Source organism: Parus major, chromosome 2, assembly GCF_001522545.3.
Source record: "Parus major isolate Abel chromosome 2, Parus_major1.1, whole genome shotgun sequence".
Taxonomy (NCBI): Eukaryota; Metazoa; Chordata; class Aves; order Passeriformes; family Paridae; genus Parus; species Parus major.
In genome coordinates, this window is record NC_031769.1 from 67,846,792 (window position 1) to 67,859,069 (window position 12,278).

At 38.0% G+C, this 12,278-nt stretch overlaps 1 protein-coding gene across 3 annotated transcripts in view; it reads right to left on the minus strand.

Annotated features, from left to right (window-relative positions):
* GMDS (GDP-mannose 4,6-dehydratase) overlaps positions 1-12,278 on the minus strand; it is a 410,677-nt gene that overhangs the window by 339,228 nt on the left and 59,171 nt on the right. For all 3 annotated transcript variants that reach the window (XM_015618378.3, XM_019005675.2, XM_015618377.3), the window contains exons 2-4: positions 9,131-9,175; positions 5,082-5,169; positions 1,523-1,632 (exon numbers count right to left, since the gene is read on the minus strand). In XM_015618378.3, the coding sequence (XP_015473864.1) occupies positions 1,523-1,632; positions 5,082-5,169; positions 9,131-9,175 (243 nt within the window). The remainder of the gene's footprint in view (positions 1-1,522; positions 1,633-5,081; positions 5,170-9,130; positions 9,176-12,278) is intronic.

Below are 12,278 nucleotides of genomic sequence, written 5' to 3' on the forward strand. Positions count from 1 at the left end.
TAATCATGCAATGAGACATTTGAAGAATAATCCTTCCCATAATCCATGGCAGAATCATCCAAAAATCTACAGCAGCAGCATGAGCATCACTATTACCCTTCATGCCCTCCCAGAGCTGTGACCAAGACGCAGAGATAGGTGATGTTAGCATGGTACTAGTACCATGTACATTCTAGTCCCAAATTAAGTGGAACAGGCTATTCCCACAGACATTGCTATATAGTGAATCAGTTCAAGAAAAGGGAGGCTGGGACACCTAGCTGTGGACTGCAAATACCCAGCATAATTTGCTGGCTCAGATTTCAGCCTGAAAAGGAGCAGTTCAGTTATCTTCTGGACCATCTGCTGCCCCTGGATTCATATAACCCTGTTGTTACAGTGCTGTGAGCTAATAAACCAGACCCATGTTAACACAGTTAATTCAATCAGGCAAGCAAATTAAAAGCAGAATAATTCTCATTTCATGTCTGTATTCTGCTGTGTATGCTGTCAATAACTGCAGCCTTTCAGTGTGATTTCCTCTTGCTGCATTTCAAGACTTACAGTCATAGGAACAACACACCACTTTTGTGGGAAGGTTTACTTAGAAAACTAAAGTCAAACTGATTTTCAGGAGGCTTAAATGCTCCTTCACTTCTCACCTCAAGAGAAGGCAGGGAATATTATACCTTTAGAATGCTTATACATTGCACACAATAAGAACAGGACATATGACTGGCACAAAATTTATTTTAATGACAATGTTCTACCTGGACATCGGCTTCAGTTTGTAATCATGAAGTATAATTGAGGATTTTGCAAGTAAATAGTGGTCATCTGTTAGTAAACTGAGCTTTTACAGCAGTGTAGCTTAATAAACGTAAACCACAAAGTTATTGCCTCTACTATTAATTTTCCATCCTTTTGATGTAGCAGTACTTGCTAGGGTCAAATTACTAGTTTTTAATGACCGCTTTTTAATCCAGTTTCTCTAACCTGATTTTTTGTAACCAAAACCCCAAAAGCGTTGTAATACTGCAGGTAGTAACGGAGCTGTTTTCTCTGTTTGTAGGTCAATATTTCAAAGAATATCACCTGCATGAAAACTGATATAGGAGAAGCCTTTATAGAAGTGATGAATTCTGATATATGTATTGATTTTAAACAAACCAAATAATGTTGTTTTAAGTACTGCTTGGCCTAAGAACACTGCATAATTTCTGCACTGATCAGCAGCAAGGTCTACCGCAAAAGTTGTTTTACAAGGCAGAATAACCAGAATTTTAAACACATAGATTTTGTTGACAATAACAATTTAACCTCTCTTCTTCTGACATCTTAATACATATTGAATATCTAACTCATGCAGTAATTTAGCACCACAGAAACTGTGACTGTCTCAACTGAAGTCAGTGCTTACCCAATGAAATTAACAGTTGTTGAAATGGCTATAAATGCTGTGGTCTAAAATAATCAAGGTAATATACAGACACCAACACCACCAACACATTCACAATTCTCAGTGCTAGAGATGTTTACTCACCTTGACATGGCTCTGAGCTCCCAGGTTGTAAATCTCAGAGGGTTTGACTTCATTAATGATCTTCACCAGGCAGGTGCTGTCTGTGAGATCCCCATAGTGCAGCTTCATGTCTTCAGAGTTTAAGAACACAGAGTTAATACACTTTAATCTCGGAACAATATTGCATTCTTGGTCCATATCCTATGTCAGGTCAAGGTCTGAGTAAATATTTATCGAAAAAAGTCAAGAGATTACCAGTTAACTTGGTTTCGCTTGGTTTTATTTCTCCCCTGCTTTAACCACAAAATACATTTCCCCATAGGAGTAATGAATGGCATTTAAGATCCTTTCTTCAATAATCTTATTTATCTAGCAACATTTATATCATTTGTTTAATAGCTTCCACTTCATTTTCCCAGGTTGTATAAATAAGTTCAATGTCAGATACAGAATTCTAGTCACAAAAACGGGGCATTTTTCAGTTTGGGTTTCCAATCACTCAAAAATGCTTTAATAACTTCTGAAGCATACATCAATGGCTTTCTTCTCTTTCCCAAAATGTTGCACATGTTTTAGTTTCTCACTCTAATTTCACAACACAACAAAAATGTGTAAGGTATCTACTAGATGAACATTTAGATAACATTACAGTACAACCTTCTGCATTTGTTACTTTTGTTTTTCCATTTAAAAAATACAGATGCACACTGGAAGGGAATTGAAGAAAACAGTTTAACTGTCAGTGAAACATGGTTTGTGATACTATGCATCAAAATCTCAAAATTTGTTACAGATATTATTTATCTTTTCCAGACTTCAGTTTCTTTCTAATTTGTGTATAAAAAAGTGGGTAAGAGAATGAAACCAGCTCCTGTCAAAATTTAAAGAGAAGTTGAAATGGTTTATCAAGTTGTCCTTGTTTTCAGACCCTGACCTGTCAAGAAGATACTGCAAAAGTGAAATTCACATAACAGATCTCCTTTTTGCTCTTATTTAAAATAAAATTGAAAAACTAAACAACCACACTGCTATTTACAGATCTTTGCAAAAAGAAGTTATAACTATTGATGACTTAGCTGTTTATGTTTACTTGTCATATTTATATAGATTTTCATTTGATGTTTATGACCTTAATATTTTTGGCCTTAAATACCAGTCTTATGTGAAACCACAGTACATTTTTTAACTGCTGTTGAGATATGTGAACTAAGGTATTAGTTATGCGGGTTTAGATTTTTCTTTTTTTATTTTCATTTTTTTAACAGTATAAAACAGCAAGGAAATGAACAGATCATATGGTTCTTAGATGTTCAGCCCTGTACATAGCCGTAAAACATGTGCATGAGGCTCTTCAGGTTGCTAAAGTAATACATGATATATTCTTGAAATTTGTTTTTACATCCACATCAGTTGAAAAGGAAATTCTGAAGAGACTTCAGACCCTGAAGTCTCTTCAGGGCTGAAGCTCTGGCTATGCTAGGCAGGAAAGAGATGCCAGAGCCTGTGTTCCTCTTCTTACAGCAAAGACATGCAGTCCTGCCACGACTCCCAGGCCAGAGAGCAGTTTCAGAGCTTCCCAGGAAAGGTGGCCTGTCAGCTGCACTGACCCAGGAAACAGGGACACCAGCCCACTATTACCATCCATTTAATGCTCTCAAGGAGTGTGATTATTTTGATTCACCATCAAATCTTCAAAGCTTCTGGTCCAAATGGCAGTTCTGAAGGAGAGCAAGGAATGAAGCTGTGTTCCCACCTGACCCATGAAAAAGATGGCCTTCCAAGAGTGAAAAGGCTAAGCAAAAAGACTTACCAGAAATGGGGTTTATTTGGTGCACAGATTCATAAATACATATCAAATGCCAGAACCTTTGAGCTTTAGTAATATTCAATCTAAAAACCTCCTTAGCAAGCAACAGCTAGAGGGTTTGCTCTAGGATACACCTTGTCTTCCTTCCTGTGCTCCCTACTTTTTCACAGTTTTTCACAGAGAGGTTCACTGTCTATGGAGAGCACCATCTTGCAGCATGCAATTGATTCCTCATGGGAAAAGCACACATGGCAAAGATAAAATTAGGGTTTGCTCACATCAATCACTTTTGCTTCTTTGCTTCCTCCAGTACTGCCTGGAAACCCATTGTTTTCAAACAGTTTCCATGGAGCAGCCTTTCCTGAGATTCCAAGTCCAATTCCTTCTCCTCCCATTCATATGGCTACATTCTTCAGTTAGAGGAAAATGAGATAAGAAGTGGAGAAAAAAATTAACGTCTGCTTTCTCTTTTCTTCCTTCCATTCCTTTCCTTAAATGTTTGTATATATATTTATTGTGATCTACATTGTCTTCTGAAATCACTTTTCATAACCACAAGATGGTCCTCACAATGCCCAGGTTCCTGTTTGATTTCATTTTCTTCATTCTACCTTGTGAGCCAAGAATGCAAGTCATGGGAAACAGTTCTCACATTGTTCTTGACAGAAAAACAGGTTTCAGTATTCTTCATAAAGGTATTTTGTTCAATTCTACCCCTCTCCTAATCAGATATGTTAACAAGCACTGTACAGTAAATAGCAGCTATTCAGAGCAATACCATGTCATAAATTAAACATTTTTTAAACAAAAATTACAAAAAAAGACCAAAGGAAATCTATAAATTGCATTATATATTAAACTTGATTAAATTAGGCTCTGTTTAACCATGGTGTGAAACAGGCTTCAAAGACATGATTCTTTGGAGACACTTGTTAACAATGCTTTAAACTGAACTATTTAGGACAGCTTGCACAACTCTACAATATAGACGCAGCATGGAGAACTGTGTGCTTGTTAAAGTGCTCAATCCTTCTGCTGAACTGGAGCTATCCAACATTTGTACTGTTTCTCATTAAGAGATGAGTTAACTTCCTTTAGGATAAAATAAACCATTTTTTTGCCATGTGTACAATAAAGGTAATAATTTCAACTTTGCAGATTATCATTGGTAACAGAGAATACAGTAAATTGTCAGCAAATTTCCAAGAGCAATGCCTTTCCTTCAGGTAAAGCAGGTCTTCCCTTCCTTGGGTACTGGAATTCAGAGGGTCCAAAGATCCATTCTTCTTGTCATCAGTAAGAACTGATCATGTCTTATTCATGCTCTCATACAGGCTGTTTCCAAACCTTCACCTCCATCAGACATCATGGTGCTCATGAGGAAACATAAGATAACTACCTCAAAAACCCCACGTTTAATTACTTTGAAATCTCAATATTTTTAACCTCACGTAGCATTTTCCAGCCCCAGCCATTTTCTAACTGCTACTGCCCAGCTATTTCTGAATTGTGGCAGCATTTCTACACAACATAAAGTGCTTTCCTGGATCCCTCTCACATTTCTCACTTTTAAAAACACACACACAAGTGTATTGATATTTCATGCCACATCATCTTCAGAGAAAAATGGTCATTTTTATTTCTGAGATAGAGCAGCTAACTAGCAGAATGAAACTCAATTCCCTTCTTGTTCCCAAGGACCTTTCTCCACCAAATACACAGCCCAGACTAAATATAATATATACCACCTTAAATATAAAAGCCAAGTCTTACTTCCTTCAGTGTGAGCCTGTGGGTTCTTATAGAGATGTTCAATCCGGCCTGTATTAAAAGAACTGGACCGACGAACGATGCCATGCACCTGGGGATTGTACAAGGAAAAACAGAAAAGTGGTAAACATTAAGAGGAGAGTGTTCATTACCATCACTCAAAATCCTCATGTACATGGGCCTAACCCTTTCATCAGGTAATCAGAGCTCATCCCTCTTCCTAAAGAAGGACAGTTATCCATTCACAAACATGATACTGGGAGATGAGGTCAGGTGCTGTCATATTTACTTTAGCACCATTGAGTGGTTTCCCCTTCTCCCTTGTTGACACCACTAGAAGCCCAAACATCACACCCAGTACAGAAAAAACACTGAATTGCCCCAGAGCACCATCTCCTAGTGAGTGAGGCTTCACAACTTTACTGGAGTTGGAGAAGCAATGTGTGAATGCCAAGAAAACCACTTGGTTGTAGAGAAGTCTTTCTGGAGGCAGAGACAGGCATAGAAAAAGCAGCAGCAGGAGATGGGGCTGTGGAAAGGACAGAGTGGGCAGAGAGAAGAGAAGGGAAGAAAGAAGGGAGACAAGGGGAAAGAAGGGAGACAAGGCAAGGCCCAAATGTATTTTTAAAACGAGCTGTCATTCACTTTCTGGGGTGCTGAAAGAACAGCCAGAACAGTCAGTGCTGTTTTGTAGACCTCATGAGTCACTGTTCTCCAGTGGGTTACAAGAGACAGAGACAAGCCTGAGGCTGAAACCCAGGTTGGGAATTTCCTTTAACCTGCCACGATAAATAAACTGGTGAAAAAAAACTAAACTGGTTGTGACTAACATTAAAGAAAAGACTGTCTGTGCCTAAAACATTACAGAATTTTTTCAAACATTGACTCTGTTTCCTCCTGTCCTGTAAGATAGCCCCATGATGCCTGCTGCCAGAATTCATGTTAGGTTTGATTACCAGCTACAGAAGTTGGGCTTGCACAAATGAAATCAAGCTTAATCATCTGACTGTCCTCCACCTCTCCCTGGCTTTTATTTCTGAAAGTGATCCCTTGTATGTTGATGCATCCTAGGCTTGGTTTCTTGAGGCCATCCCTTCACTCTCCCACTTGATGTTAACTTGCAAGAATATAGAATCAGGAACAGGTAGTGTTTTGGTTTAGTTTGAGGATTTTTGTTTTACACATAACACAAGCTATGGTAATTGACAAAAAAAAAAAAAAGTCTTTCATTTCATCTTAAGTCAAAAATTTAACCACATAAAGTGCACACAACTGCAGATTGAGACCAGTTTGCTGATTTAAGAATGACATTTTGGTGGCAAGATTTAGAAGAGCTCAATAACTTCATCTTTATGACTTACAGGTCAAATTTATGATGCCAATTTCCTTGCAGAAATCTCTTGTGTGTCCTGTCACATTGCTCACAACATACCACATTCTACAATTCAACCTAAACTTTCCACAACTGCATAAAACATTTGCACTTTCAGGATCAATGAGGCACTGAGAAATGTGCCCTCCAAAAGAAATTTCCATCAAATAATGGATTTTTGAAGATAAAGTATAAAAAACTTGTAATTAAAATCTCTATGAAAATAATTCTTTATAGATTGTGTGGATAATGTATAGGGCCATCAAGTTTACAGAGAAACACTTCCAAAAAAAGACACTTTCATAACAACTTCACTTTCACAATAACTTCACTTTTACAAATGATGCTGAAAATATTTTAAGTACTCAAACAAACTATTACTTTGCTGAGTAAAATGTCTGACTTTGCAGTTTTAATGTAACTGATTATTCTGAAGGAAACAAACTGAGGTACTCAACAACAGAGGAGGTTTAGATTAAATATTAAGAAAAAAATTATTCATGGAAAGGGTCGTCAGAAACAAAGAAACAGTTTCAAAGAACTGAAACAAGCTGAGAAGTGGTTGAGTCACCAGCCCTGTAGGTATTTAGGAGACAAGTAGATCTGGCATTTAGGAAGACAGTTCAGTGGTGGACTTGGCAGTGTTGGGTAAACAATTGGACAGGATGAACTTGGAGGTCATTTCAAACCTAAATTATTCTGTGATTCTTCTAGCAAAATTTTGGCTTAAAATTCTCATGAGGGACTTCTTGAGCACACAATTATCTATCTCTGAATTAAGCCATGCTGGAATTCATGTTTGTCTGAACGGTTGACCAATAAGTCAAATCTTGCCATCTAAAAAGCCTGATGAAAGATTGGGCTTGCAAGAACTTTGTGTCTGCTCATGACTGTGATACAAACTTTTGACCAACGAGATGTGCTAAATGCTACCATCCCAGGACTTCAAAAGCTTCAGTAAACAGACAAATCCAGAGAGCCTGTTACATCCAGCGATAACAAAAAAACATGTGAGTCCTTCTGCTTTCTTTTTTCTTTTCTTTTTTTTCTTTTTCTCCCACTCCTTATTCTGGTATGCACACATAAGAGCAAGAAAACCTGCCAAATGCTTAATCCATGACAGCAATATTACCGTAAGAAAACTGATGAAAGGTACCTTTGTCTGTGTGGGACAAGTGAAACGCAAACTCTGTGACAGGCCGAAATGTGTGCAGACTGGTTAATCTAGTCAAGAATGTATCAGTGGATTTTTCTCAACAGAGCCAGATCTTCAAGCACATTGAAGTTTTTTTTTAAAAAAAAAAGTCAAATGAAGCATCTTAATTAGGCAGGCAGTCAGTTATCATATGCATGCTTGTGTTCAGTTATTTATGAACAGAGGTTTCTAAATGGGAACACGGGGAAGCATTCCAAGAAATTGATGGAGAACTGAAGAACAGAAGGAAAAAACTCTACCCAATTATAGTAACCTTTGTATTGTTGAAAGGGTTATGTTTCATTGGCTGTTGTCGGCTCCCAGCTTCATTGTGGACTATGGGAGAATATGTACTTTTGCCTTCAAAGCAGCAAAAGCAACCACAATAATATCTCTCATCCCCAAAGGGAATGGAGAAATAGTAAAAAATAATCAATTTACAACACTGAAAAACCAACTTCAATAAACAAATTAAACAATAAAGCAAAAAAAAAAAAGGATGGAATAAGCAAGGCAAGATTAACATGGCACAAAAGTATGAGAAGCACAGACTGGCTGAGAAGAGACTCCTCACTAAGCTATGAAGCAGTATTACAACAGAAGTAATAAAACTCAATATTAAAACAAGCACTAACTTTGACTAAACTCCAGAAAAATACTAAATAGAGGGGCAATTATTTTGACCAACCCCTTTTCTTCCATTATCATACATTTTAGAAGCATCTTGTATGACCAAAAAGGCAAATATTCTTTCATTTATGTCAACATCAGTACAATCCCCTCAAATCATACCATAACAATGGCAACACTGTGATTATTGCTTTGCTGGACCACAAGAAATGTGATTTTTGCCAGGGAAAATTATGCAGCAAGCAGGAATCAGACTCCCTTTATTTCAAGGAAGAAGTAAGTGAAAACCATGTGCTAAGCAATAATTAATTAATCCAAGAGAAAAGGTAGAAATTAACTGTACCAAAGTACACCATGTTTGGGGTTTGTTGTTTGGGTTTTATTTTAGGGTTTGTTTTTTCCTTTCTGAACGGAGAAAGTGAAAATGCAAGGTTTTCATTGCTGAAACATAACTGCCAAAATAAAAGGGTTTTTACTGTGGAGAGAGAGGTGGGGAAAGAGAACAAACAACAGATTCTTATTCCTTTATGTGATACATTTCATCGTAAATTATTCCCTAATTCCTTACAGTTTTGGCTCACACAGGTCACTGCTTATCTGAGCTGGCGGGAAACATGCAAAGCAGCTATACCCCGAGGAGAAGAGGGAATCCACCAGTGGACATTAGATGATAAATAGTACAATAACCTGGCATGATTACAGGCCATGTTGCACATTCCTCTCTGGAGTTTTGATTTGTTATCTTGGACTGGAGTGGAAAACATACACAGAGAAGGACAGAAGCAGAGGAAGCGGGCTGGAGCTGCAGCATCCAAATGACTCCATCAGCCTGCAGCCAGTCACCGAGTCACTCACCTCATAGCCTTTTTCCAACAGGAACTCAGCCAAGTACGATCCATCCTGGGAAGAGTAAGATATAGGAAAATATTAGAAATACATTGAATAGGCCTGAGAGATTTGGACTGCTTAAGATCTCAAAAGAGGGAAGAAAAAAAATGTTAGTGAGTAGAACAAGCTTATACTTTGATTTCTCCAGATTCATACACCAACCTAAAAATACTACAGGCTCTCTTTAGTTAATTTTAGACTATGAAGCAGTATATTTTAAGATGACTTGCTTACAAACTCCCATCTCTTGAATCTCTTCCCAAGTTCCATTATAAAGTGCCTGGGGACTATCTTTCCAAAATATCCTAACCACGGTCACTGAATTTGAACTATTTTGGAGATAGGGAAGGAAAAACATGTTAAAAAAAAAAATTAGCACAAGCTTGGCATTCTCTGCAAACCAATGTGCCTCTGTAGCACGTTGTCACCCTGGCATCTCCCTTGCCCAGGTGCTCCTTCTACAAGGCTTCTGAAGGCAGCAGTAATTCTGCCTTGCCTGACCTACCAAGTTCTCAAAAACATGCCTAACACACCTTATATTTAAACTACACAATAAAAGCCATTTTCAGAGTTTAAATATATATCATTGAAGGTTGAGAATTTGGGTCATTTAATGTCATATTTTTCTTTTATTTTTTCACCTTTGAAATCCTTGTCAAACTTAAATTATTAAGCTCCTCGAAAGCAAATACTTTAAAATATGTGCTAGCACATGTATTCCTGAAACAAGAGGATTCTCCTGGCATCACTATTGCCAGGATTACCAAAAACAGTAAGTCATATCACCTTTATAAATGTGTACACACCATCAGTGTAATTTACCCCTCCAAAAAGGTTCTCACTAACCAATTCATTGATTACCCATACTCAAAGTCTGCAGTTTTCACTGATGTCTTGGTTTTTTCCCTGAATATATGAATGTATTCCAGCAGACCAAAATGACTTGCTACAAAAAGACCATAAAAACAATGAGATTACACCTATGCTTACATGCTTACAGGTTTAAACTCTGTTACACGGATCTGCTCTGTTATAATCATGGCCAGAGACATTTAAGGACAAAACTAAATAGACATCTCTGATCATTCCATAAAAGCATGTTGCTCCAGAGAAAAAACTTTTTACCTCATATTAAGTGATTTTTTGTTAATTTTTTTTTTATTTTTTTGGCTCATAGAGAGCCTAAGAAGTATAACATACTAAACTAAGAAATTTTAGATGTTCTAGGAGGCCCTACAGGAGCAGGACTGCCAAGAGAAATTGCTTACTGCACTGATGGCAAAATCCTATGGTTGGGTATATGCAAAACGGCACAGTACAGTGCACAAGGAGCACATTGCTCTATGTTTAAAAGAGCAGCATTAGAAAAGGAATTAATTCATAGCAAAAATGTGTAATAAAGTCTCACACAGTCTAGAAGGCCTAGAAACCACAGTCTAGAAACCAAGAAAGTTTCAGCTTCCATCTTTCTCCCACTACATGTACACATGTGACCACAGATCTTCACAGGGCTATAGCCCTGTAATAGCAGTCTATGACACTGGTTAATTGGGAAAATAACAAACCACACGTGCCATGGCTTCACTGGAAGAATATGTAGATCAAATGATATGAACAAGGCCTTACTGAAAGGAGAAATTCAAAGAATATTCAATGGAAAATCTGGAGAAACGTGGGCACAAAGGGGCAGATGACAGCCACCATTAGCGCTTTTGTCATCTTTTTCATTGGCAATTCCTCTAGGATTTAGCAGAGAGGGGAAAACTTCCTAGTTCTTCTTGGTTGCTCAGTCCACTACAACATAAAATTATAAATATAATTTTAAAAAAGGAGGTGAAAGTGGGAGACCCAGAGAGTGCAAAGGAGATGAAAAAAGTAAGGCTGTGATTACTTAGGAAGTTGATGGGAAACAGACTTAACTAGGATTGAACCCTGTCAATAAGGTCTTGTTCTTCTCACCCAGGCCATTGCTCAAAGTTTCCAGTCGCCCTGGAACATTTTGAACCAGCAGTGGCACTTGCTTCCTCTGTGCTTCCTTTCCAGGTCTATCAAGTGATAGGGCAGGGCTTTACAATGAGTGGGAAACAGGCAGCAAGTGTGAAAGCTCCTGCTTTCTGGCTCTGGCACAGCGCAGCTGATTTACTGTCTGGTAATCGCACACAGTGCAGATCCGCGCTGTCCTGCGCTGCGATACCATATCACACGCGGCCCCAGGGTTCACGCTTCCCTTCCTTTTCTTTTCAGTACAGCAGCCTGTCAGTGGCAATGGTAATCACAACAGCCATCAAAGCCTCAAAGAGTTTGCAGCTGCTAAGGACAGCACAGTTTCCATCTTCTCCTTATGAGTTCAGGGAGTAAACAATAATAAGTAAGCTTTGTAAAGTGATTGAAACCTTTAGCCATAGGAGACTCTATTACACATATAAATTCCATTACCAAAGCTATTGATTTGCATTTATACTACAAAGTCTTCAAGATACAGGAATCTCTGAACCGGAAAAAGCATATTAAAGGAACTAGGTGTTAAATTATTATATACTATAGGTGCTATTACACTTCATTTGAGAGCTTAGTTTTGCTCATGTAAGGTATCCAGCAATGCTATTCAGTTTACAACAAATCAACAAAATATCACAAGACAGAAGCAGGTCTCTCTCTGTGGACAAATCAGTCTTGAAAGAAAATTGCCTCCAAGCTGCCTTTAAGTAGGATTCCAATGAGGCCTGGCTCCACACGGATATGTCACACCAGCCTGAACGATCAAAACAGTGTAACAAGACTGACTAAATAAGCCACCTCAGTTAAAACAGTTCCTCATCAGCACACTCTGGCACCTCGGATTTGAATCTCTCTGTTGTCTTCAGCCAAATACAAGTTTGAAAGCTCATACAAAGAATGATACTTCAGCTGGCTTCCAAGATACAGCAGCAGGTTTCCAACAGCAGCTGCCTTACAACATGTCTGTAAAATTCCCAGACGAAAGAAAACAGCCACATAAACTAGCATGAGACAACTTTAGGATGCAATATTTTATATTTAATACAGTAGTCAATGTCAGGAATTTCAATAAGCTTTGACACACTATCATAGAAAAACACTTCCAACATGGTGAACG